At 51.4% G+C, this 24,788-nt stretch overlaps 1 protein-coding gene and 1 non-coding gene across 2 annotated transcripts in view; one reads left to right on the top strand and one right to left on the bottom strand.

Moving 5' to 3' along the window:
* BACE2 (beta-secretase 2) overlaps positions 1-24,788 on the bottom strand; it is a gene marked incomplete at its 5' end in the record, with an annotated part of 91,522 nt that overhangs the window by 29,052 nt on the left and 37,682 nt on the right. Inside the window, 5 exons of the mRNA XM_035028850.1 lie at positions 3,715-3,864; positions 8,711-8,812; positions 10,407-10,541; positions 11,726-11,854; positions 15,071-15,287. Of these exons, the coding sequence (XP_034884741.1) occupies positions 3,715-3,864; positions 8,711-8,812; positions 10,407-10,541; positions 11,726-11,854; positions 15,071-15,287 (733 nt within the window). The remainder of the gene's footprint in view (positions 1-3,714; positions 3,865-8,710; positions 8,813-10,406; positions 10,542-11,725; positions 11,855-15,070; positions 15,288-24,788) is intronic.
* On the top strand, positions 12,048-12,149 carry LOC118026159. The gene has a single exon (XR_004683483.1). It is a non-coding gene; the product is annotated as a U6 spliceosomal RNA (small nuclear RNA).

Below are 24,788 nucleotides of genomic sequence, written 5' to 3'. Positions count from 1 at the left end.
ATTACGGAGGGAGAGGCTGGGAGCCCGGAGCATTGTGGCCGCAGGGAGTGGGAGGGGTGGGGATTTTTAGAGGGTGCGGCAGGGAGGGGCTGCACCAGGGTGACAAGGGAGGGGTGCAGCCGGGAGGCAAACCACAGCATAGAGGCGGGACCGAGCACCAGCCCTGAGGAGAGGGAAATACAGGGAGCACTATTTAACGTCTGGGCAGAAAAGGAAACCAGAAGTTGTACTAGAGAAAGAGAATATGATCAGGCTGACACCCGAGGAAGATGAACTTCACCGCCCTTGCCAGCGCCGGACGGCGAGAGGGAGAGGGGCTGTCAGGGCGGGGGTGAGCAAGGACAGAGCTATGACAGCTCCTGGCGTCATCAATGGCTAGACATGGAGCAGCTACTGGGTCCAGAACTGTGCCCGCAGTGAGAACCCTCCACGATGGGTTTGTCTGCCTGCAAGGGCCGCTTCGAGGCAAGGAATCATTCATTCTGTTCTCCGCTATGCTCCTGGCCCCTCGGCTGCTGTGAGGGTAGGGGAGGCACCCAGGAGGGTTTCAATCAATGCAGGTGATGTCAGGGAGTGGTGCTGAGCTTGATGAGCATCAAACGAAAGACCCAACTTCTCACGATTAACTCAAATCAGGCAAAGGCAGGGGATCACTGACCTTCCACCACAGCACCTTCACCTAGGGGTCTGTAAGCAAGCCCCAGGAACGTACGTGGACACACACACAAACACACCCCGGCCTTTGAAGGAACTAATTCTATAATAAAACCCAATCAATTATCACCTATCGCGTAACTGAGGATATTGATGCAAAAATATGCAGACCGAATTTGTATCTTTTACTCCTTGTGTGTCCCAGCTGACTGCCAATGAAAGTTCCAGACTGTAGATGCTGTAACAAGCTGGGGAAAGCTGAAGTATTGCTAAATCTCAGAATAAACTGTCTGTCTTCAACTAAAATAGCACAAATAGACCAACCAGTGATAGACTGAAATTATTTACATTTTTAGGGTTATGTGGAAAAGAAAACCAGAATTTGCCCGTGGCTGGGGTTGGGGGCTGCTTTTGTCAACGGGCCAAAAAAGATGCAGCCCATGTGTTTTTGGGAAAGAGTGCAGACAGACAAAATTTAAGATAACTGCCTTTGACACAACTCTTTTCTGCACCAGCAAGCATATGCCCATCTAGTCCTGCTGATGCCAGAAAGGTCCTGGACACGGGCCCTATTCTGGGAAGGAGCCCTGATGATTGCCCTAAACGTTAGGGCGAGGGGGGCAGGCAGGCAGAACTGCGGCGTTGGGAGGTGACCCCCCAGCGCTGACCCCAAGGGCTGTGTCAGTGACATACAGAACTTGTGAGGTTATCGGCACAGGATGGTTCACAACTGCCCATCCAAGCCCTTTTCCAAGGAGGCGATGGAAAGAAAAGGGAAGGGGAATGTTGAGTAAGAAATCAGGAAAACAGCAGGGGAAGCAGATTTTTAAAAACCAAAAATGTGAACTTGTCAAAGCCAACCAAAAAATATCTAGAGTCTCGTGAGAATAATAATGGATTCTCACGCACAGATAACAAAAATTAAAGGCAACACTCCCAAGCCTCCCTCATTGGATTCCCGCCCCCGGCCCGTGCTCGGTCCTGGAACCAGCTGCCGAGCCCCAGTCACCTTCCAGCTCTGGCGGCTACTACCCGCCCTGGACGTCGTAGATTTTCCCCAGAATGCCTGTTTTCTCCTGCATCTTACGAGTCCCTGATTCTGCCAACCAACGCCCCCGCCATTTATTTACGATCACACGCTCACCTCTGTCCTGAAGCTAGGCTTCAACTTTAGTTACAAACCACACTGAGGAAATACTGTCCAAATCGTGCTGCTTGACTGGCCAAGATTTCATCATAAAGAGCAATTATTTTAAAGATGCAGGAAACATATCACTGTGTGCAGTGAAAATTTCTTTGGCAAGTACTACGATTCCTCCCTTTATAGTTAAAGGGACAGACGGAGAAAGGGCTCAGTGATCTGCTCCACGTTACAGCGTTGAGTCAGGGGCGGAGCTGAGCGTGTAACTTGAGCATGTAACTCAAGCCTCGGTCAGCGTGTCCTCTGTCCAGCCGTGTTTTCTCCTGAGGCTCTCAGGCTCTTCCCCAGTAACCCCCCATTCCACGTATAAAGTGGAGAAGGGAAAAGGCAGCATTATCACTTCCTTTTTACTTCTGAAATCATTCCTCCTTCCCTATCCCCCAATCCCACCCTTCATCCCAAAGTCACCAAATCACGACAAAGACACATTGATCTGTCTGTTCAAAAAAACAGTGATTACACACTAGTCTCCATGCACGCTCGTGCCAGGGAAGGAGCAAGGATCTCCGATCTCATGGTTCTCCTCTGCAAGGAATTAACGTAACGGAGGAAGAACTGTAAGTGTGTGTATGTGCTTTTAAAGAAAACAGAAGTCCAACGAAAAAGGCAACAGTATAAAATACCCCCTAAAGGGGTGACTGCCTGTGGGATGAGTAGACTAGGAAGCATGCATTAGGAGTCTGAAGGGCAGGCTCACAAACGGGTTATTCTGCTCAGGAGAGGTTCAACAAAAGAGGGGTTGTTTGAGTTGGATCTTGAAGGATGGGAAGAATCTGGATATGCAGAGGGAGTGGGGGAGGAGAGGGCATTTCTGGCGGGGGGGCGGTGGCAGAAGTAAAGGTCAGGAGAGTGAGCTAGCATGAAGCCTGGGAGGACACTGACTGGTGAGTGGCAGGTCAAGGGCGTGGAAGGGTCCAGTGAGGACCGAGAGCCACAGGGAGTAAGGACATCAGTATGCACCGAGTGGGGACTCACTGATGGCTCACAGCAGGGACAGCAGGCTGGAAGATGCCACCTAGGAAGATCATCTGGCAATGGCTTTAAGGGCAGAAAGGAGGGGACTGGGCTACACGGAGCATACTTGGAGGTCCCCGGAGGGGTGCAATAGGGGACCTGAGAGCCTCGGGAACCGGGAGGAGGTGAGAAGCATGACTGAGCAGGGCAGAACACGCTTTGTTTGATTAGAAGCTTAGGAGGAGAAAGGAGCCAGTGACTTATTGAATATGGAAAACAAAAGGATGTCTTCATCTCTCTGAGGGTCCAGTTTTATTCTCCTTTTAAAAAGCACATATTTGGGGGGCACCTGGGTGGCTCAGTTGGTTAAGCATCTGCCTTCAGCTCGGGTCATGGTCCTGGGGTCCTGGGATCGAGGTCCCTGTCAGGTTTCCTGCTCAGCGGGGAGTCTGCTTCTCCCTCTCCCTCTGCTGCTCCCCCTGCTTGTGCTCTCTCGTTCTCTCAAATAAATAAAATCTTTAAGATAAATAAATAAAAGAACATATTTTGGTGCTCTGATGGATGCTGCACAAATGTCCTCCATTCCCGGCCTTCCCCATTGCCAGGCCCTTGGGATGGGACCACGCAGCCGGCCTCTCCTGCTGGGAGGTAGGTCCACTTCCCCAGCCCAGGGTCTGGGCTGCCTGGGCCCCGTGCGCGCAGCGTGCTCAGAGCAGCGGGCCTGCCCAGACTCCCGAGCAGGGGTGCACGCCCAAGCAGGGGTGCAGGCTCGTTGATGACGGCCGCCCGGTTTCTCGGCCGTCCCACAGCACCACTATGCTACCTACCTAGGCGCATGAGGCACGAAGCGCCTCACTTCGGCGTGGTGCGTGTTCCCGGAGAAAAGCACAGGTGCCAGTTCATACCTGAGGCAGGATGGTTACACGGAACGACTGGCTGGAGTTCTCGTCTCTCAGGTAGATGGAGATTTTAGGGAAGTAAGACCAAGGTGTCTCAGAATTCGTCCAGCAAGCCAGCTGGGACCCAGTCCAGAAACCATCAGAGAATTCTGGAATCTGGACAAAAGGAGATCACATGAGAAGCCAGGACTAGTCTGGCACATCAACAGGAAATGGCTCCCAGCTCCCCTCATCACCTCGCCAGATGCCTGCGGCAGTAAACAATGTTTCCTTTGGACGGCGCGGTGGAGACAGCCGTCCTCTGGAAGGGACCGGTGATGACAAATCCACAGCTATCAAGATTAGGCACAGGCAGGCACGCAGAGTACCGACCGGCGCCAGGCACCGCTGTAAACCCTCTGCAGCACTGATGACTTTAGTCCTCGAAAAGCCCCAGCGGCCCAGGAGCGGCACCCCCGCGCCCCACATTACAGATGAGGAAACCAGAGCACACAGAGCCGAAGCAATGTGCCCAAGGCCTCAGTAGCGGGCAATGGCCCTTTAGAAGAGAGAATACATCCGATATGTGGCCCTCCAGACCCTTTTGGGCATCACCTCTCCTCTGAATTCCGAGCACAGCACTCGTCCTCCTGGTGCAGAGCCCTGCGCGGGCTCTCTGCTCTTCTGGAATATCTTTCTCCTCCTCCAGACATCAGCTCAGATACCACCTTCCAGGAAGCCCTCCCCACCGTGCTGATTACCTGCCACAGAGCTCTCGCCTTGCTCTTCCCCTCGTAGCAGCTGTAATGTGACATTTATGGGTGCAACTGCTTACATTCTCTTTCCTGCACTACAATCTGAGTCCTCAAAGAACAGAGATGTATTGTCTGCTCGCCTTACAGTTCTAACACCTAGCCCACAGGAGAGACTCGGGAAATAGCTGTGGGAAAAATGAACAGTCAAGAACACAGAGTGCCCACCTGAGCCTCCCAGCAGGGGTCTGCTGAACCTGACAATGAGCGATGCCACCTGCACATGCGCACTAGTCGCTAAATTCTCCAATTAACTACAAATAACTCCCACTATCTCACCAGAGCAAGGGAAGGTTCCTGAGCAGACCCGACCTGTCCTGCACCTGCTAATAGTGTATGCGATGGAGGTAGGAGTGTATGGGTAGGCGGAGCTAGGGAAGGATGGGATGGGGAGGAGCTAGGAGTGCAAGGGATGGGGCGGGGCCAAGAGAGCCAGGAGGGCAGGGGACGGGGCGGGGCCAGGAGAGCAAGGGGGTGGGGCGGAGCCAAGAGGGCAGGGGGACGGGGCGGGGCCAGGAGAGCAAGGGGGTGGGGCGGAGCCAGGAGAGCAGGGGGATGGGGCGGGGCCAGGAAAGCAGGGGATGGGGCGGGGCCAGGAGAGCAAGGGATGGGACAGAGCTAGGAGTGTATATGATGGGGCGGAGCTAGGAGAGCACTGACGTGGAGTAAGAAGTGACTGTCAAGGGAGCATCCCCAGGAAGCTGAGCTGAGCTAAGGGCCAGGGAGCCCTAGGAGATGAATTTGAAGGAGGGCGGGCCGAGCACGGAAGCTGCCTCACTGGAGAAAACAGATGGCAGCCGTGGAGGCCAGTGCGACCGACGGGAAGGAGCAGGAGATGGGGGACAGAGGGTATCCTGGTGGCCTTGGCGTCTTCATCAGAGATCATGTGTCAGAGATCTGAGCTTTGTGGCAAGCCGGGTGTGATTTAGGAGTCCAAATGGGATTCACATAGGCCACTGGTTCTTGAGTCTAAACTCCTGTCTAGTCAGGCCCACTCGAGAGTAACTAAGGGTGGGTGGGAAGTGTTGATGTGGCACCGAGGGAATCCCTTTAGAGAGGATACAGGGAGAAGGGAGGGGCCCAGGATCCACCCTGGATGGGTGGGCAAAGGACACACCCACGAAGAGGGCGTAGGGCCAGGAAGTCCAGGAAGGAGGGTGCTATGGAAGTGGAGGGAAGGTAAGACAGGTAAGCGGGGATGGTGCGGAGACCAAGCAGGGCAACTGAGGAATCGGAGCATCACTGGATGAACGCTGAGTGCTGTGTGCTGTGGGACCATACACGGCAGGTGCGAGCTTGCGTGCCCTCGTCGCTCCGTCCATCCGTCCCTCCCTCCAGGACCAGACAGTGGGGAGAAAACGCCCTGGGGTTTTCACCCATTACATGGACCATCCATTATGAAACCGTCAGTGATCTGTAACATGTCTAATGTTGGCGTTAATATATTTTTACCTTTTGTAAAAGTTAAGTCGATTTGTACTATGTATCAGCGGGCAGATGAGTCAATAGAGTGGTGCAGGCATTTGCTGGACATAAGGATGGGCTAAGGTGAGGTTGGGTGGGCCTGCGCCCAGGACAGGGAGCCCAACATCAGTGCCCATGGGCAGCCCCAATTTGCAGATGAGGGATCAGGCCCGGAAACTCACCTAAGGGGCACAGCTCTGAATCGGATGGGGGACCATCTGCCTCGAAAGAGGCGTCTCTGAGTCCAAGGGCCTCCCCGGAGGCTAAGCCACGTGTCCTTGGAGGACGGTTTTGACCCTCAGATCACGGAGTTCAGAGTCAGAAGTCATCCTAAAGCAGGTGTCATCCTGCGTCTGGATTTTACAGATGGGGGAGCGCTGGGCCGAGCACAAGGGCGCTGCAGCTATGAGGAGAGGGAGCCCGGGTCTCTGCCATATACAGAACTCCGTTTCAAAATACAGACCTATAAACCATGCATTCCTAAAATCCCGTCTGAACAAACCAGGCCAGGAGACAGAGCCCAACATATGCACTGCATTTAATTCCCCAAAGCCAGGTTATTCCCTTAACCAGAAAGAAATGCTACTCGATAGGTGAGAAAGAACATGCCCATCTTTGGACCAGGCACGCGGACACAGGGACCCTGTCCGCCCTGGCTGGGCTTTTCTTGCCCAAGACGGAGAACCTTCCCGGGTCCTCCCCTTCCTGACACAGGCTCTGAAATCAGAGGATTAATTTTAGATAAGGCAAACAAATTCTGTAATCCCACTCCTCCTACCTCGTGGTTTTCTTATAAAGTCAGTCACCACCGACCACGGGCTGTGACACCCCACGGGCTCCGCAGAGGCGGGGCTGGCCAAGGGCGAGCCAGGCTCACCCGCACGCCCTTGAGCATTTCTGCGGGATGGTCCTCACACACTTGCAGCCCAGAATACTCCGTCTGAAGATGCTCGTGTCAGGTCTGCTGAGGACATTTTCACTACTGAAGAAAATCAGCATATGGCTCCATATTTTAAGCATGGTCTGATTTTCAGCCAGCATTCTGAATTTAGGGCACTAAAAACTTTCCTTGCCATTTTTTCTGATTCAGCAGATATGAGACAAGACAGGAGCTTTCCTCTGGCTTTTGGACCACTGCTGCCCTGAAGTCCTTTCAAGCTCAAAAAGGGGCCTCTGAGCTACTTCCTTTTCACTGCTCCTGTCCGTTCTCTTAGTTCACTTGCTGCTCTTCCCACAGCAGTTTCAGACCTCTGAAGTCTGGCTCAGGACAACCAAACGCCCCTTCCTCCTTCCCCTGCTCCTGCTAGAACCTGTAACAAAGCACCGCTATGCATCGCCCCATCATTCTCTGAATTCGGCCAGCGGAGTCGTGGGACAGTCAGGCCTGCGTTAGTACCAGCATAAAGACTTTGGACAGGAGATGCTGGTTTCTGGTGACCTTGCAAGGATGGCCCTGTACAGAGGAAGGCTTATGAAAACACCCAAGAAGCAGAGAGAAACGTTTCTCCCGTTCGAACAAAGAGCACCAGCAACCGCGGTGGGACGTTAGATGCTTCTCCTTCTAGAGCACCGCTGTGCGGGGTGCATCGTACGCCAGCCCTCCCGACAGCCCCACGATGAGAACGTGGAGACTCCGAGGGCCCGAATCCCGCCCCGGGCACCCAGCTAGTGAGCGGCAGAAACCAGCCCCCATTCGGGTCCATCTCACCCCTGAGGCTGTGCTCTTCCCAATCAATGCCTTTGGTCTACCCTGGTGCCCAGAACCAACTGGAAAGTTAGGGCCATACTGGAATGCTGTCAGCCACTTCTCACAAAATGCATGTTGTTCTTGAGCAGGATTTTAGTAATTATTATACTGGCTGATTGACCTTTGTCTTCTGAGAATCACATTTACAGAAGAATTAGAATCCCACCACAGCCTGGATGAAGGCCAAAAAGTATGATTTGGGGCTCGTGTCTCTTGTTTTAAAGGCTACGAACATATTCATTGGTCACTATTTCCTTTAACATAGAATGTGACCAAGAGGCTTTTTTTCTTAGATTAAAAAAAAAAGTACTGAGCGCCTGGGTGGCTCAGTTGGTTAAGCGACTGCCTCCGGCTCAGGTCATGATCCTGGAGTCCCGGGATCGAGTCCCGCATCGGGCTCCCTGCTCAGCGGGGAGTCTGCTATTCCCTCTGACCCTCCCCCTTCTCATGCTCTATCTCAAATAAATAAATAAAAAATCTTAAAAAAAAAAAAAAAGTACTACATCCACTACACTATTATTTGAAATAGTAAACAGCATGGCACCTCCAGATCCAAGTTCCCTGAGGTTAACGTGAAGAAATTCTTTGCTAGTTAAGAGTAAGGCTGTGATAAGTTATAAGACTTAATAATAGTTTATTTATTTATTTATTTATTTATTTATTTATTTTTTAAAGATTTTATTTATTTATTTGACAGAGAGAGGCACAGCGAGAGAGGGAACACAAGCAGGGGGAGTGGGAGAGGGAGAAGCAGGCTCCCCGCAGAGCAGGGAGCCCGATGCGGGACTTGATCCCAGGACCCCGGGACCATGACCTGAGCCGAAGGCAGTCGCTTAACCAACTGAGCCACCCAGGCGCCCAGACTTAGTAATAGTTTAAAAAAAAAAATCCAACCCCTCAAAATCCCCAGATGAAGACTGCTTGAATACACAGGAGTGCTCCCCAGCACGTGGCCGTGACCTGGTGCTCTCCGGGATTTATCAGCACCCTGAGCACTCACCAGAGACGTGCGGGCCACGGCCTCAACCACTGCATTGAACACCTTCTGGGGCAGGCGCAGAAGGGTGGTGCCACTGTCCACGATGGCCTTGTCTGCGTTATACTGGAACAGAGGAGAGTTGGTAGGGAGAGGGCATGAGTGGCATGCAATGTGATTCCAGCCCGCTGTCACTGTGGGTCCGCCATCCACAACTTCAGGCAGCCCTATCTCGCCAGTAGCTCCACTCACTGCCCAGTCTTGGAACTGGGACACCAGCCCAACATTCTCACTTCCCAGATAAGGAGACGGAGACCAGGAAAGGGAAGTGACGTGACCAAAATCAACAGCTCTCCCATGCAGACATTTCCCCATTTGGAGGTGCCCAGACGTCCCTGTCGAGGAGCCCCCAAGAACAAAGGGGGAAGACCCCCTTGTCTTTCCAGATTGAAATGACACATTAATTACCATTTATACAAATCCTATAGAATCAACGATTATCCCAGGAATAGACACAGAGAATTAGGATGGAGTTTTTTTAACAGACACCCCATCTTGCATTTAGGGTGGAACTTTAGGATGGAAATTTAGGATGCATTCAGGAAGAGGATCTTACACGTGTGCACACACGAGAATTTGTGTTGTATTATAGGCCTTCTCTTTTGATTCTACCACTGGATTCTTTAGTGGCAACTAAGTGCCTCTGACAATAAACCCAGCTCTGTGGCCTCAGGACTGGACACTCTCATAGTGAGAGGGGACACCGCTCTCTTGAGCTCCGATGGGTTTCAGAGGCATCTGTGCACATGGGCACCGTGGTGGACGGGGATGGTTCGTGAGAAAGGAGGTGAGGGCAGGTAGGAATAGAATGAAATGCTGGCGGTTTTTATAAACCATCCTGCAGACGTTGTGGGAGACGGACCCCCGCAAGCTGTCCTCATCATAACGTCATTATGGCCACAAGTAAGCCCAATGCAGACAGGGTGTGACCGGGGCTCCTGTATGACTCAGTGCCCTAGCTCTGCATGTCTGCCTCCTGTCAGGACAGTCGGGACACACTGCTCTTCAGAGCATCACTTGTCCTGGAGGGAGAGGTGAGTGGCGGGGGGCATGAATGGAAGATAAAGCTGATGGTTTATTTTGAGTTTCCTTTTGCTTATTTCTAGTCGTTTTCGCCCTTGCACTGATGAAAGCCTGCTTATTCCATCCTCTTAAACAGAGTCCAGGAAACATCAGGCCCAGGGGAACAGTGAAAGGGGCTGGACAGTGCTCTTCACACACACCATTTTATGCTAATTTTTCCCTATGAAGCCAAGTGACCGGAAGGAAGCAAGTTTTCTGGAAGGAGGAGTTTATTTTCATACAAAAAGCCCCTGTAACTTTTAATGTAATGAATCTTTGATTTATCTTGTAATGTACCTTCTAATTTTTTCTTTTAAGATTTATTTATTTATTTTAGAGACCGTGCACACTGTGGCGGGGGCGGGGGGGGGCGTGCAGGCAGAGAAAGGAGAGAATCCAGGCAGACTCCCCCTGAGCTCAGAGCCAACACGGGGCTCCATCCCAGGACCCTGAGATCACGATCTGAGCCAAAACCAAGAGTCAGACGCTTAACTGTCTGCACTACCCAGGCATCCCTATACCTTCTAATCTCCTATTTGGGTCCCAACTACAGTAGTGACGCAGGCACCTAGACACAAAGAGATCACAATGTGAATACCTCTCTGCAGTCCAGATTCAGGCTCTGGCCTCCAATTTCCAACTTGAGAATTTCTATCTGATAATACCACTCCTCCTTAATAGGGGTATACCAGATGTCTCCCTTGTACAAACTCGGCTCAATTCCACCCAGGACCTGAGAAGAAAAATATTTACGGGTGTAAGAGAAAAAATATGGAGGCATATCAACAGGTTACACAGAGAAGCATGCAATCAGAAGGTGAGTCCTCACTGGAATCAGTACCTGCACATTACGATGATGGTACAAAACATACATGCTTGAAAATTAAACAGGGAACGTTTGGGGGCCATGTATCCAAACGGCAAACAATCTTATATCCTCGTCTGATCAAGATGCTCTGGTGGTTTCCCTTCTATAAAGGAAGTACCTACAATTCTAGCCGTACCATACTGAGATCCGCCCCCAAACAAATGAAGTAAAATAGTGAGCCACGCTGACGGACAAGAATTCAGTTCCTTGGAAGACAAGAGGAAGACTTGCAATCTCACACATTTGCATGGAAAGCAAAACAAAGGAGCTTCCCTCATCAAAATTTCATGTTGCAAAACTATAAAACATTGCCCCACAAATCCTAGGCTGTCCTCTGTCCTGAAAAGGGGGATAAATAAGGTATTAAGGTCGGGTGTAGTGTAAGCAAATGAAAGCAACTGAGTGTCTGCTTCTCATAGCTGGATAACTAGGGGGTTGTCAGCACCTGCCCTGAGGGGCCCTTCTCGTGCACTGTCCCTGTCACCTCCTGCTTGAGACATCTGGGTGCAGGGTCCATCGAGGGGACACTCAGCCTCAGCACATCCACAGGGCTGGTGGCCTTGATCTGTTTCTGTTTCACTAGAAAACTTTCTGCTGTGAGTGTGTGTGTGTGTGTGTGCGGTGTGTGTGCAAAGAAAGGATATACAGGTGTCCCTGTCTCTACACCAAATTTAGGAAACCGTCAGCATTTCCCTCAACTGGCGGCCAACCCTGGGTAAGGCCCACCTGCCACACCCCCTACGGTTCCTCACTCGCCCCTCCCTCACCTGCCAAAAAGTTACCCTTCAAGGGAAACATTTTAAAAAGCTTTAATGGAATTTGGGGAAGCATTGAGAATCATCTTTTGGCTGGCAGGATAATTAGGAAAGATAAAAATAATACCTAATTTTACCCAGTTTTTTTTAAAGGTTCTATAACAAGGGTTATCAAAATTCCACAGTATTTATGTATGCTTCTGCGTCTAATATTTCCATCAGGGCGTTCATAAAACAGAAAGGCTACCCGATTTGTGATTTTTTTTTCCCCCTTTAAGACTAAAAGATACCCACAAGACTACCTCCGTTGGTACCAGATCCAGCTACAGGCAGCCCCGCCCCACACATCTGCATGGAGAAGACATCAGGTATCTTCGCCTGGGCCACCAGGGAATCGAAGAACGTCTCCAGGGAACTTGACGGCTGCAGGAGATACAAGGACAGCAGCTGAGATGAGGACTGACCCCAAGCAGACACTGGGCATGAGGTACAAAATGGTTTTCTTTGTATTTAATTCTTTTCACGGTGAACCAACAAACAAGCTTCTGATCAAGGGCAGTAATTCAGAAACCAACAGACCTTCCTACTACGCAGTGCATTCCCTCTGTGCACGACTCTGTTGGAAAAATCAGATAGTACTTCTACAACTGGAACGAGACAGAGAAGATCTGCATGGACCCTGCGCAAGGCTGAGATGCAAACCTAAGACGGTATTGCTGGGGAGTTAGGACGTCGTCCCACTTATCACCACGATGCCCTGTGATGCAGGCACGAGACGTGGAAGTGGGTCACCGACGTGGGCGGTGGACTCTCATCTCAGCCAGAGCGAGGAGAGAAGCGTCTCTGGGAGCGGCCTTCATGGCTTCAGAAAACATGCTTCACCTCTCCCAGCCACGGTCGTCTGCCACACACCAATGACAGGTGCTGAGCACGAGACCTCTCAGACCCCAGACCCCGCTGACCTCCAGCGAGCAGAAAAACAGCAGGAAAGAACAGTCCCACACCCCTGAGGGTGAAAAGCCCCGGATTCCCAGCCGCCACCGTTCAGTGGACCTCAGTGGCCCGTGCCTTCCTTCCACGGAGCCAGCACTCACTCGGGGCGCCCCCATGTCTCCAGGGCTCAAAGGGAAGAGGGGTGGTTGTGCGAGCAGCTCCGAGCTGGGGGTGGGCCTCCAGGGCTGCCGGTCCCGAGGGCCAGTCAGACACCTGCGTGTAAATTTTGGCTTTGACGCCCGGGATATCTGGATCTCTCTGAGCTGCTGGTTCCCGATGGAAACATACTTGGAGTGGTACAGACGCTGCGGGCACGTTCTGACCACCAGCGGTCAACGTCGGGACTATTATTTACTGCCTGTAGGAACGAAAACTGTAACTCGGGAGGGAGTAAGACCACAGCCCATTAGCAGGTAGAAATCTTCCCACTTATTTAACTCGGTTGCGTCTGGCTTCCTCCTCCGGCTTCCGTGGAATCTCTGGCAGGATTCGGCACCAGCTTCGTCGGTGACATGGGCAGCACGCGTGGCGTCTGGGTGGATGACGGGACAAGGCCCCCCCTTCCCGGAGTGGCCGGATGTGCCGCTGACCGAGGCCGCCGTTCTCCCGGCCACCTGCTTGGGAGGCAGCAGAGTCCACACCACCTGGGACTGAATTCTGGCTCCGCCACTTGCTCACTGCGTGACTTGTTTCTTTGTTTCTTTATCTGTGAGATGGGGAAACAGTAGCCTCCCAGAGCTGCTCCTGGGACTTAAATGGGCCAGTACACACAAAGGCCTTGGAACAGTGCCTGGCGCACAGTAAGGGATCTATTATGATTCTGCCGAGCTATTCCTCAGGATCCCTCTTGAGGTTTAAAAACATACAGGTGCCAGGGTCAACCCAAGAGAGCCCGACTCGTATGTGTGCAGTTGGACCCAGGCATCGGTGGCGTGGGAGACCCCGGAGGGCAGGGTCTGACGCACATCCTCAGCAGGAATCCCCGGGACTGACCGGGGGCCGCCACGCGCCGTGGCCACCACTGAGCACTCGGTCAACCTATTTCAGCCACAGCTCTGGCCCACCAAGCCACACCACCCTGCTAGCCCTGTTCCCAACCACGTGCCACGTCCTCCCAATCCTGTGACCATCTCCTCAAACCCGGGACAGGAAGCCGATCATCTTCATCTTGGAATTCCACACACAAAAAGGTCGTGTGGCGAGTCTGGCCACCCCTAGGGACCCCAAAGTCATTATTTGCGAGGAAGCTTATTATCAGTATCATCCACTGCGGGCAATTTAGCTTTACTCTGCCATCTTCCTGATAATCAGCATAAAACCAGTCATGTTTGTACCTTTCACGTCCAAGTCAGGTAACAATGCAATGTTTTGTCCTCGGTCACACTGTCCATGAAATTGTACTGAGGAATGTATGTTATTAAGAGTCTACACAGTTCCTATTAAGCTCACCCTATGGTACTGAGAAGAAAGGGGCTCCACAGCCCCCCAGGCTCCGGGCGAGGAGGGTAAACCTCTCTGACCTCAGTCGGCATATCCCTAAAACGGGAGAACTTGGCCTCCTGCGAAGCTCACCAGAACCTAAGGAACCAAGTCGTGGGATGTCCTCAGCCCGCCTGCCTCACGGGCCCCCCTCTCCTTGAAAATCACAGGGTCAAGAACTCCCCTGCCTGCCACCCCCTCCCCGCCTCACCCCCCTGCAGCATTTACTAGTGAACTGGGGCTGGGACGCACATCCCTGCGGGGAGAGAAAACAGGCCTTCCCTCCTGGATCCTCATGGACCACGGGGGGGCTCTGCGGGTCCTCCAACCTGCCTCTGTTTGTTCCATGCTTCTCTGGCTCCAATTCAAGCACCGAACAATGAGAGGGCAAGGTGCGGTGCCCATTACAGGCCAGGAGGGGTGACCGCCTTCTGCTCTGCTCCAGGCCATGCCCTGGTATCTAACCCGCTTATCTCCGGCTCCCTTCCTGGTGGAAATTCCCCCACCTGCATCCCCCCTCGGGCACACCAACGTCACTTCCTTTGGGCTGGTCTGAGTACAAATGTTTGCAGAGTCTGTCTTTCCCATTTTGTGCGAGTTCTGATGCTGATGGGAGGACGGGCTGCACGCGTTCCCCTCCTGGGCCGATGGCTGGCAGTCCCTGGGACATGCATTTCAGGCCCTACCCAGGCTCCAGGTGGCTCCTTGTGGGGTATCCGCAGCCATGGGAAGGCAGCACGATGCTCTCTCCCCTGGTGGGGGGCCTCCCCAGCCGAGGTTCCAGGCCAGCCACAGGCTCCACATCTCCATGAGAATGTATGAATCTAATAAGGGTGTTTTCTTTTAATCCTCCCCTCAGAAAAACACTTCGATGCCAAAATTAAAGTGACTCAGATTCTGTTAACGTTTTTAAACTACAGAAGTAAAATAAGCAAAAACAAAGACAAATGAAAAAAAAAGTAATGCCATGGGTATATCTTGGCAGGAAGGTTCAAAGAACTGCATCATTCACTTTAAATTTTTAAGATGCCTAAAAACGTAATTAACTGTGCGACCACGGTCTGTCTCCACCAAGCAACTCTCACCAACCAACCGTGTCCCGCAGCCGGGACCCCCCCCCACCGCCCGTCTGACTCGTCCCACCTTTGATCCCCAGACTGGCCTTACCTTGGCCAGAGCAGCATATGCGAGTCCCAGGATCCCATTCCACTTGATCCCAGGCAGAAAGAAATTCTCTGACTCAAAGATCGTGGCGATGTTGACAAGAAACGAGCTATTGAAGCCCTTCGGGATGGTGACAACGTCCTCCCCGACGAAGCCCGTCCAGCTGCCTTGCGTGTACTTGACCGTGACGTCAAAGCCCTTGGAGTGGTAAGTACTGGACCTGGAGAAGGAAAAGCCAAGGCCCGCTCTGCACCTGCGCGTCCACGTTCGGACCAGGTGGCCCGGGACGGCGGCAAGCACAGGGACGCGAACGCACGCATCATGAACGGCATTCATTCCTGTCGACAGAGGGACCTAGCCCACAAACATCCACACTCACACTGGGGTGGTGTTTCCGTGCCACGTGTGAGGGAGGCTCTGGGGTCGACACGCAGCCCCGAGTTTAACGTCTACACAACTGAAGCATGTACCTGCCTGATCTGGGCACCAGCCTGGCCCTGTGGCTTTGCAGGGACCCTGCGCTGCTCTGTGACACAGCGAGGGGCCTGGGGCCCAGAGTCACACGCACAACCCATGTGACAAATAAAGACCACCACCACGCCTTCATCCTCAGCGCCCACATTTGCTCCTGATGTCACAGGCTCCTTCTCCAGGCTCTCTCCAATGCCACACTCATACCAAAATATGGGGGTACAGCCAGTGCCGCGAATCCCTGTGACACCATCTGCAGTCCTGTGTGCACATGGTCCTATGGGTAAGAGCTACTCAATCAGAGTAACGTGAAGGAGGTCAGACCATGGGCAGGGCAGATAAGAATCCTGCCCTAGGGCTTTCAGAGACAGGCAGTAAACCAACAAATATATAAAATTCCAATCTAGGCAGTGATAAAGAGTGGAAGGACTCCTCAGGGAATAAAGTGGGCGTGGGGGTTGGGGCAGTGACTTGGCAGTCACCCAGGCCTCTCCAGTGCAGCCACATCTGTGTGGTACCCACGTAAAGACAACGACCCCGTGGGAAGGATGTTCTGGACGAAGGACAGCAGGTGTCAAGGCCCTGGGGTGTCCAAACCTGTAAGGTAATTCTTACACCCATCTGAGTTTTGAAAACTCTGAATTAGAGGAAGGGACCCAGAGAATGTCTCTAGGCAAATATCTGAGCATTCAAACCACACTCACCCTAGGAAAACTGTCAAATTCCTGAGAGAGGTATCAATTCACCAAGCAAATCACTGTCAAGTGCTCCCATTTGCCTGAGGTTTTCATTCACTATTTTCACATTAAGCCTCTGAACACCAAGTCTTTGTCGTAGGATTGTCTGAACTAGTGCAGTCTTGCCTGGGGTCCAGAAGGAAGTTAAGTCAGAGATGGTATGACCTCTTCTTTGGGGGCACATCTCTTAAGCTTTAAATACGTTAACAGTCTTTAATTCAGTAAACTGCACTTCTGAGCATCTGATCCTAAGGAAACACCTATGATGCAGATGGAGATTCAGGGACAAAGACGGTCATTATGTTTTACTGAAAACAGCAAACAGTTGGAAACAACCTAAATGCCCAGGAAAAAGGGAACCACTGAGTAAAACTGTAGTGCATCTCGATGATGGAATATTATGTAGCACCAAAGGATGCTATTTACAAACCCATTTTCAATGACACAGAAATAGGGGGGAAGAAAACATTCAGTGGCTCCCTCTGGGTGGTGGGGTTTGGGAGGGAGATTCTCCTTGTGGTTAGGCCCATCTAGAGTTTCTGCATACATAGCTTTTATAATCAGGAAAAAGAAGCGATTCTTGGGGTGCCTGGGTGGCTCAGTTGGTGAAGCGTCTGCCTTTGGCTCAGGTCATGATCCCAAGGTCCTGGGATCGAGTCCCGCATGGGGCTCCCTGCTCAGCAGGGAGCCTGCTTCTCCCTCTGCCCCTCCCCCGCTTGTGCTCTCTTGTCTGTCAAATAAATAACACTTTTTAAAAGTAAATTAAAAAAGAAAAAAGAAATTAAAAAAGAAAAAAGAAATAAATGATTCTTAAAACGCCTGACAGACACATTTTGGAGATACCTGATTTATGTGAACTTCGTAATGGGAAATATGGAGTCTACTTAATTTTAGTTTTTACCATCTTAGCTCGCTCTGCCACGATCTTAAAGGCACAGCACATTAGGGGACCACCTCGCGTGCACGTGTCTCCTGGCAAGGGCAGACACAGAGAGTGAGAGTGAGAGGGGACGCGTCCGGGCACACGGAGCGCTGGGAGCCCGCCCATCAGAGGTCACACAGGCAGGGCAGTCGGTCACTGAAACAGGGCGCCTGGAGGGTTGCTCTAATCCCACATTTACCACCAGCACCAAGTCAGATGTACCTGCTGCAAAACAGGGGCTGTACACATTTGTGGTGAACAGCAATGAAAACACTGAATTTGGACCATTTGGGGTCAGTCTCAAGGGCACAAATACACTGCCGCTAACAGAAAAGGCTATTTTGAAATGCGAAGAGAATAGGACCCAGTCCAGGCTCAGCACGCTTTTGCTGTCCAGGGCTAAGAAAACCAAGTTCTACCTTTTGCGGGTCCCATGATCTCCGTTACACCTCCCCAGCTCTGCAGTATAATGAGAAAGCAGCTACAGAGGATACTTAACAAATGGGCACTGTTGTAGTCTAATAACGTTTTATTAACAGAAAGAGCAGGTTGGATGTAGCCTGTGGGCCCTCGTCTGCCAAGTCCTGATCTCAAAGATTAGGTCTCTCCCCAACACAGCCTGAAGAACCATCACTTTGTTTGGAGAAGTTTTTTATTTTTACACTGCCCAGTCTATAGAACGCTCATTAGAACCTGCTAATGTCTAAGAGCCTAAAGCAGCCTCTTGGTTGTATATATAGCGTGTTTCCTACACTACCCTGACCAGCTCGTTCGTCCCCTCACGGGGGGTAGCATTCTGGATATTTCGGTGCCACCTGCAGGGATGAGAGGCTGTTGATATTACACGGCCCGGGTTCAACCACTCAGCTGTGTGACACCAGGCCAGGTTATTTAACCTCTCTGTCCTCTAAGGCCTCAACTGAAAAAGGGAGACCATGTAGTACCACCTCTCATGGGGTTAATTCTGAAGACCAAGACCGTGAGCCCTGGAAAGCGTTTAGAACAAAACCCTGGGACACAGCAGGTGTGCTAAACAAAAAAACAAAAAACAAAACAAAACAAAAACAAACCAGCTGCTACTATTATAATTATCCAAACACTTACTGTCTTTATTCAATCTATGAACTACTACTAGAAAGCGCAAGAATGTTTTTTTCCTGGGGCGCCCGGGTGGCTCAGTCAGTGGAGTGTCCCAACTCTTGCTTTTTGCTCAGGTCGAGATCGCAGGGTCGTGGGATGGAGCCCTGAGTGGGGCTCTGTGCTCAGCGGGGAGTCTGCTTGGGATTCTCTCTCCCTGTCTGCCCCTCCCCCCGCTCGCATATGCGTGCGCACTCGCTCAAAAAATTTAAATAATTTTTTTTTTAAAGATTTTATTTATTTATTTGAGACAGAGAGAATGAGAGAGAGAGCGAGCACATGAGAGGGGGGAGGGTCAGAGGGAGAAGCAGGCTTCCCGCAGAGCAGGGAGCCCGATGCGGGACTCGATCCAGGGACTCCAGGATCATGACCTGAGCCGAAAGCAGTCGCTCAACCAACTGAGCCACCCAGGCGCCCTAAATAAATCTTTAAAAAGATGTTTTTTTCCCTGAAAATGCTCCTATAGAGTTACCCTAAATGAATACCCACAACAGTCTCATTTGGAAGTCCAGCCATCCCCACGGAAAGGGGCAAGTCTGTTGTAGGACTTGGTTAAGGTGGTCAGGAGTGGCGGTGGGGTCTTCTCGGTTTCTAAAGGCAGAGTTCTCCCGAGTCCCAGCACTGTCCAACAGAACAGGCTGCCATGACGGAAAGAGTACGTATCTATGCTGGTCAATACGGGAGCTGCAGGTTCACTGACCGCTAAAACACAATTGTACAGCGGGGCTGAAGAAGTAAGCTTATTTCATCTAATATTATATAATTTAAATAGCCACATATGGCTAGCGGCTACCCTTGTAGAAAGCACAGTTCTAGAAAATGCGAGAAGAAAGTAAAAACATACTCTGAACTCCTTGAACTAAGCCTCAAAGGGCAAAAACCCCAGTGATGAATTGTAAGTAACTCTGAGGGGTATCGACGTAGTTTCCAGCACTTAAAAAAAAAAAAAAAAAGGGTTCCTCCATCTTCATGCTCTAACATCCTACTTGTTGGCACTAAGATGCTTTGGCTCTCAACTGCTCTGCACATTAATTAACTATACTGAGAGAGAACCCCAGACTGGCTCGTCCTGCGGCATCCATTCTGGGTGCTCAGAAACAGCAATCAATCAGGGATGCAGGTAGCCAGGGAAAAGTCCACTCACAGCAATAAAATCACTTTGAACCAAGTTCAGGAGGCATTCCGCCTCTGATAAGAGTGTTAAGGAAACACAGGAGTGAAAGGTGAAATCAATGAACAGGGGAGAAAAGAGCCAAAGAACATTTTATTATTTTAAAAGAAACCCGCTATTGTTTTCGGAGGACATAAAAAGAGAAGGTGGAAGGGCATAACTGAAAAGAGTTGAGTCCTGAGTTCTGCTCTGGTTCTCTGAAGTCACCCGAATGCAGCCAGGGGCTCTTCTGCATTTTGGGGGGGGTTGTAACCTACCTTTGGGGTTGTCAGACTGGCCCAAGTTGACCAGATACCGTCCCCCTTCTCTGCTCAGGGTCTGGAAGTGATCAGACCAGCGTGGATGGGGCCACCGATGGCCCAGGGGCGGCCCGCCCAGCCCGCCCACCCTGGAGGTTCATCAACACGCTCAACAATGGCCAACGCTCATGGGCTCCAACGGTCCCCTCTGGGACAAGCAGACAATGGGCAGGCTTGAAAAACAATCTAAATCATCAGGCACAGGTATCGGTCATCATCACAAGGAGAGATGAGGCCTTTCTCAGGGGTCCAGCTCAGCATCCTTAAGGAGGTCAGCCGGTAACTCCCTGACATCCGAACACTACTTACAAGCATCAGTTGAGGAAAATAAACTGCTCCCTTTATCACAACTACTCTGTGGGCCTTTACCCCAGATGGGAGTATGGGAGGAGGAGACATTTTCATTTCCCCCGAATAGTTTAGTAGAGGGTCAGGGGAATGAATATATCGGACCTTTAATCAAGCCTACTGGCTAGAGGCTATTTTATTGGCTAAAAAGGAAGTACATCTAAGGAAATACACAATCTTCTTTTGCCATGTAGAAATTCACTGGAGCATTCACCACCATGGGAAGAGGGCCTCTGATGGGAAGAAGCTACACAAGTCATTAATGGTAGCCTGACGGCTCATCCCATAATCAAAGAGCTCTTGTCAAAGAACCCAAAGCCAAATCTCCAATTACTGGGAAATGTTTCAGGAAGCATTAAACCTGAATATCCAAAGACTGGGGGACTTGAATCAGAGGCTGACAAATCCAACCAGAAACCTTATTCTAACTAAGGGAGATCAGAGGGACAAGCAAACACAGAAACATCATAGGGCAGGGAGCTACATCTCAGAAAAGAACCCTTTGTTGGAAATTGAGAAGGGAAGTGAGAACGTTCTCTTGGCTTCCATTAAATACGGTGGTGGAAAGCATACACCTTAGGCCAATAGAAAGTCAGCTGAAAGCAATACGCAAATCAGTAACACATACTTCACACAGAAAATGTTCCTATCTTCACAACATTAAATCTGTGCTTGGGGCGCCTGGGTGGCTCAGATGGTTAAGCGTCTGCCTTCGGCTCAGGTCATGATCCCAGGGTCCCGGGACTGAGCCCCACATTAGGCTCACTGCTCAGCAGGGAGTCTGTTTCTCCCTCTTCCTCTCCCCCTCCCTCCTACTAGTGCTCTCTCTCTCAAATAACTAAAATCTTCTTAAAATCGGGCGCCTGGGTGGCTCAGTTGGTTGGGCGACTGCCTTCAGCTCAGGTCATGATCCTGGAGTCCCGGGATCGAGTCCCACATCGGGCTCTCTGCTCAGCGGGGTGTCTCCTTCTCCCTCTGATCCTCTTCCCTCTCGTGCTGTCTCTCATTCTCTCTCTCTCTCAAATAAATAAAATCTTAAAAAAAAAATCTTTTTAAAATCAATCAATCAATCTGTGTCAAATAGAAGCCCGTGAGAAGCACGGGATAAAAAAAACAGAGGAAGGGAGCGAAAAAGTTAACGTAAATTGGAGCAGGTACTTAACCTGCAAAGCACCCAGTGTTTGTAGGGATGCGGCTGATGGGACAGAACTTGCCCCAAACTCAGAAATGTGATGCTTCCCATCTGATTTGGCTAAGAAAAAACCTGACAGCCCTGTAGAAGAATAGTTCTCTTAAAAGGAAAGCCAGAGGCCCAAAATGTCGGTGACGTCTTATGGGTCCTAAGTACATTTCAGCAACACCTGCGAACAAAGAAGTGGGCTGACGTTGACAGAGCCCGGGGCTTCCCCTGCCCACTGGTAGGTTCTGTTACTTCTCTATTTGCTCACACATGGGGAGCCCAGGAGAACTCTGAGTGCTCAGAAAGCTGGTAGGGTGCCCTCCGCTCTCTCACGGAGTTAGCAGGAGGGAAGGCTACAGTCGTTCCCACGAGTTTTCACATTAAACCAGGCTCAGTGTTTAAGTATGAAAAACAGGAACATCTGCCACCTGACCACAAGCCTGACCAGCAAGGTGAGCAGGTTAAGTTAGAAAGACGTGTCCTGGGGCGCCTGGGTGACTCAGTCAGTTGGGCATCCGACTCTTGATTCTGGCTCAGGATATGATCTCAGGGTCCTGACATCGAGCCCCGCATCGGGCTCCATGCTCAGTCAGCGGGGAGTCTGCTTGAGATTCTCTCTCCCTCTGCCCCTCCCCACTGCTTGCCCTCTAAGAGATAAATAAATCTTAAAAAGAAAAAAAAAGAAAGACCTGTCCTACTGAAGCCTGAGACAGAACCACTGTTCAACCAAACCATGAACAAAGTAGGAAGTAATTACGACACTGGGAGCCTACGGTCCAAGTATCGTACACATATTCACTGGCATCGTACGTGGTATTTGTAACGTAGACTATGACTCACCCTCGAATGTTTCAGTAACTACGTGGCAAAAGCGTGACTGCTGCAAAGTGCTGTTGGTCTTTATCGACCCCTGGCTGTGGGCGTTTGCCAAAGAAATGCAGTTCACCCACCAGGAAGGAAATACTCATCCATAGGGTTAAATCCGCACACTTGAAGCTGACGTGACCATGCACATCTCTTGAACTTTGGCTTTGCTCTGTCTCATGCGTCTGCAGATCCGTGATGAAAGACAGAACTGGGGCGCCTGGGTGGCTCAGTCGTTAAGCGTCTGCCTTCGGCTCAGGTCATGATCCCGGGGTCCTGGGATCGAGCCCCGCATCGGGCTCCCTGCTCAGCGGGAGGCCTGCTTCTCCCTCTCCCACTTCCCCTGCCTGTGTTCCCTCTCTGGCTATCTCTCTCTCTGTCAAACAAATAAATAAAAAATCTTTAAAAAAAAAAAAAAAAAAAGAAAGAACTACGTGGAAAAACCACTAAAGATACAGCCAAGCCTCAAGTATGCGTGTTCTGAGCCCCATGGCAGGTGTGGGGACGCTGGGTACATATGGGGACCACTGCCCTACAGTGGGAAAGACAGAGGGCTAGGATTGCTTTGCCACCAAAGTAACTTTTTTTTTTTACATACTTTGAATACACATTGCATTTTCCAGAAATGCAACTAAATTAGGGGAAGGTGATACTTTTGGGGGGAAACTTTACCAAGATTCTTCACCTATTTGGAAAATCACATCACCAACCCAAGCTGCTGTGGGGGTCTGAGTCTACTTCGACCCCCTTCTATCAGTCTGCACTGGGTGCTGCAAGCCCCCCGGGACGCTCATGGCCCCCCACTGCGGACGACCAGAGCATGCACATATCGAGGTCCTGACTCCCTCTCTCCGCCTGACCTCTTCATACTCCCAAGTACCACAGTAGGGCGTCTAGACTTAGGTACGCAGGCAAGCGATGTTACCTTTGCATTTCATTCAGGGCATTACAGAGTACCGGCTATACGGACGGAGTGCCGGGGCTGATGGTCTGAGAACTGCTAACCTAGAAGCTGGAACCTGGACAAGTATCCTCCCCTCCTGGACCTCCCGTGCTACACGAGTAAAATCAAGGTCAGGACCAACTCGAAGCTCTGCTCCATGACGAAGCAGTCCAGAGTGAGCAGCTTGGGGATGGGCGGCCGTGGGGGGGCAGAGGACGTGGATGTACCACCCATCAGAACGGGGAGGGGCAGAGGGTAGCCCCCCGCCCCCCTGCATACAAACAGAAACAGCCCTGTCCCCACTGCACATGTCCCTGGCCGGGAAGGTCACCCGAAATGTCAATGATGAAACGGTTATCAATACACTGAGTTACACACTAAGCTGCAGGCTCTTCGGAGACCACACCTCTTGTGCCACCAAAAGGGAGACCAAGACGCGCTCCCGGGAGAAGACAGACGGGCACTCCTCCCACACAGGGCAAGCTAGGCTGCCTTGTTAAAGTTGCCTGCAATTTCCAGAAGCTTCCCAGTCGTTCTTTGCCCCTAGCAAGAGTTGGGGTTTGTTCCCCGGAACAGAGACTGTGGGTGAGGCAAGTGAGCAGGGAGTTTAACGGGAGAAAGCAAACCATGTGCCAGCTTATTCGTTTCATCTGTTTGAGTTTCAATTTTAGGGTCACGAACACAGACGTGAAAGTAACACACGCATCTGGAAGACAGGGCTCTGGCCCCACGGACCCCCCGGGAGCTGAACGCCACCACGAGGCCCTGGCGGCTGTGTCCGGAGCCCAGCCCCCGGCTCCCCGAGGCCCAGGCCACGCAGAGACAGCCGTCCGGGCTCCGCTCCGGTCTCGCATCCCCGCCCTGTGACAGAGGCTCGGAGCCCGGTCCCAGGTCTCAGTGCTCTGTGCTCCTTCCTAGGCGAGCCACAGATTCCTCGCACCAGCAACCCTGCTCCCACAGAAGTGGTTTCGATGAACCACACCTTGACCACTACCGAACGTCCAGGAACCAGGCCGCTGCCCAGGGCAGCCTCACGCTCACACCGAATGCCCCTCTCCCTGCGCTAGCCCACCGCCACTGTAGGACTCGGGGCCTCAATGACCAGCAAAGGATGCTGTGCTCTCTGCAATCAGGTGTAACTACACAACGTCCAGCTGACTCGAATTTCCAGAAAGTAAATGTCGTAAGAACGCACCACAGCTGTTAGGAGAATCCTCCGATGGATTCCCCTGGAAGGAACCCATACAGATACAAACACACGTACGCAGACGAGTCCACCGGTCACAGAAAAACACACAACCACTCACACACACACACACACATCTACATATACCCAGATGTCTACACACAGAAATATGTACAAGACCGTATTTACACATGCAAATTATCTACACAAATATACACACAACCACAAACACATGCAGATACCTACACACACAAATATTTACACACATATATACAATACACACATACGCACAGATGTCCACACAAACCTATACATACAAATACGCACACAAGGGGCGCCTGGGTGGCTCAGTTGGTTAAGCGACTGCCTTGGGCTCAGGTCATGATCCTGGAGTCCCGGGATCGAGTCCCGCATCGGGCTCCCTGCTCGGCGGGGAGTCTGCTTCTCCCTCTGACCCTCCCCC

Source organism: Mirounga leonina, unplaced genomic scaffold, assembly GCF_011800145.1.
Source record: "Mirounga leonina isolate KUSES-001 unplaced genomic scaffold, KU_Mleo_1.0 Mir_205, whole genome shotgun sequence".
NCBI lineage: Eukaryota > Metazoa > Chordata > Mammalia > Carnivora > Phocidae > Mirounga > Mirounga leonina.
This window is presented reverse-complemented; position numbering and strand designations above follow the sequence as displayed.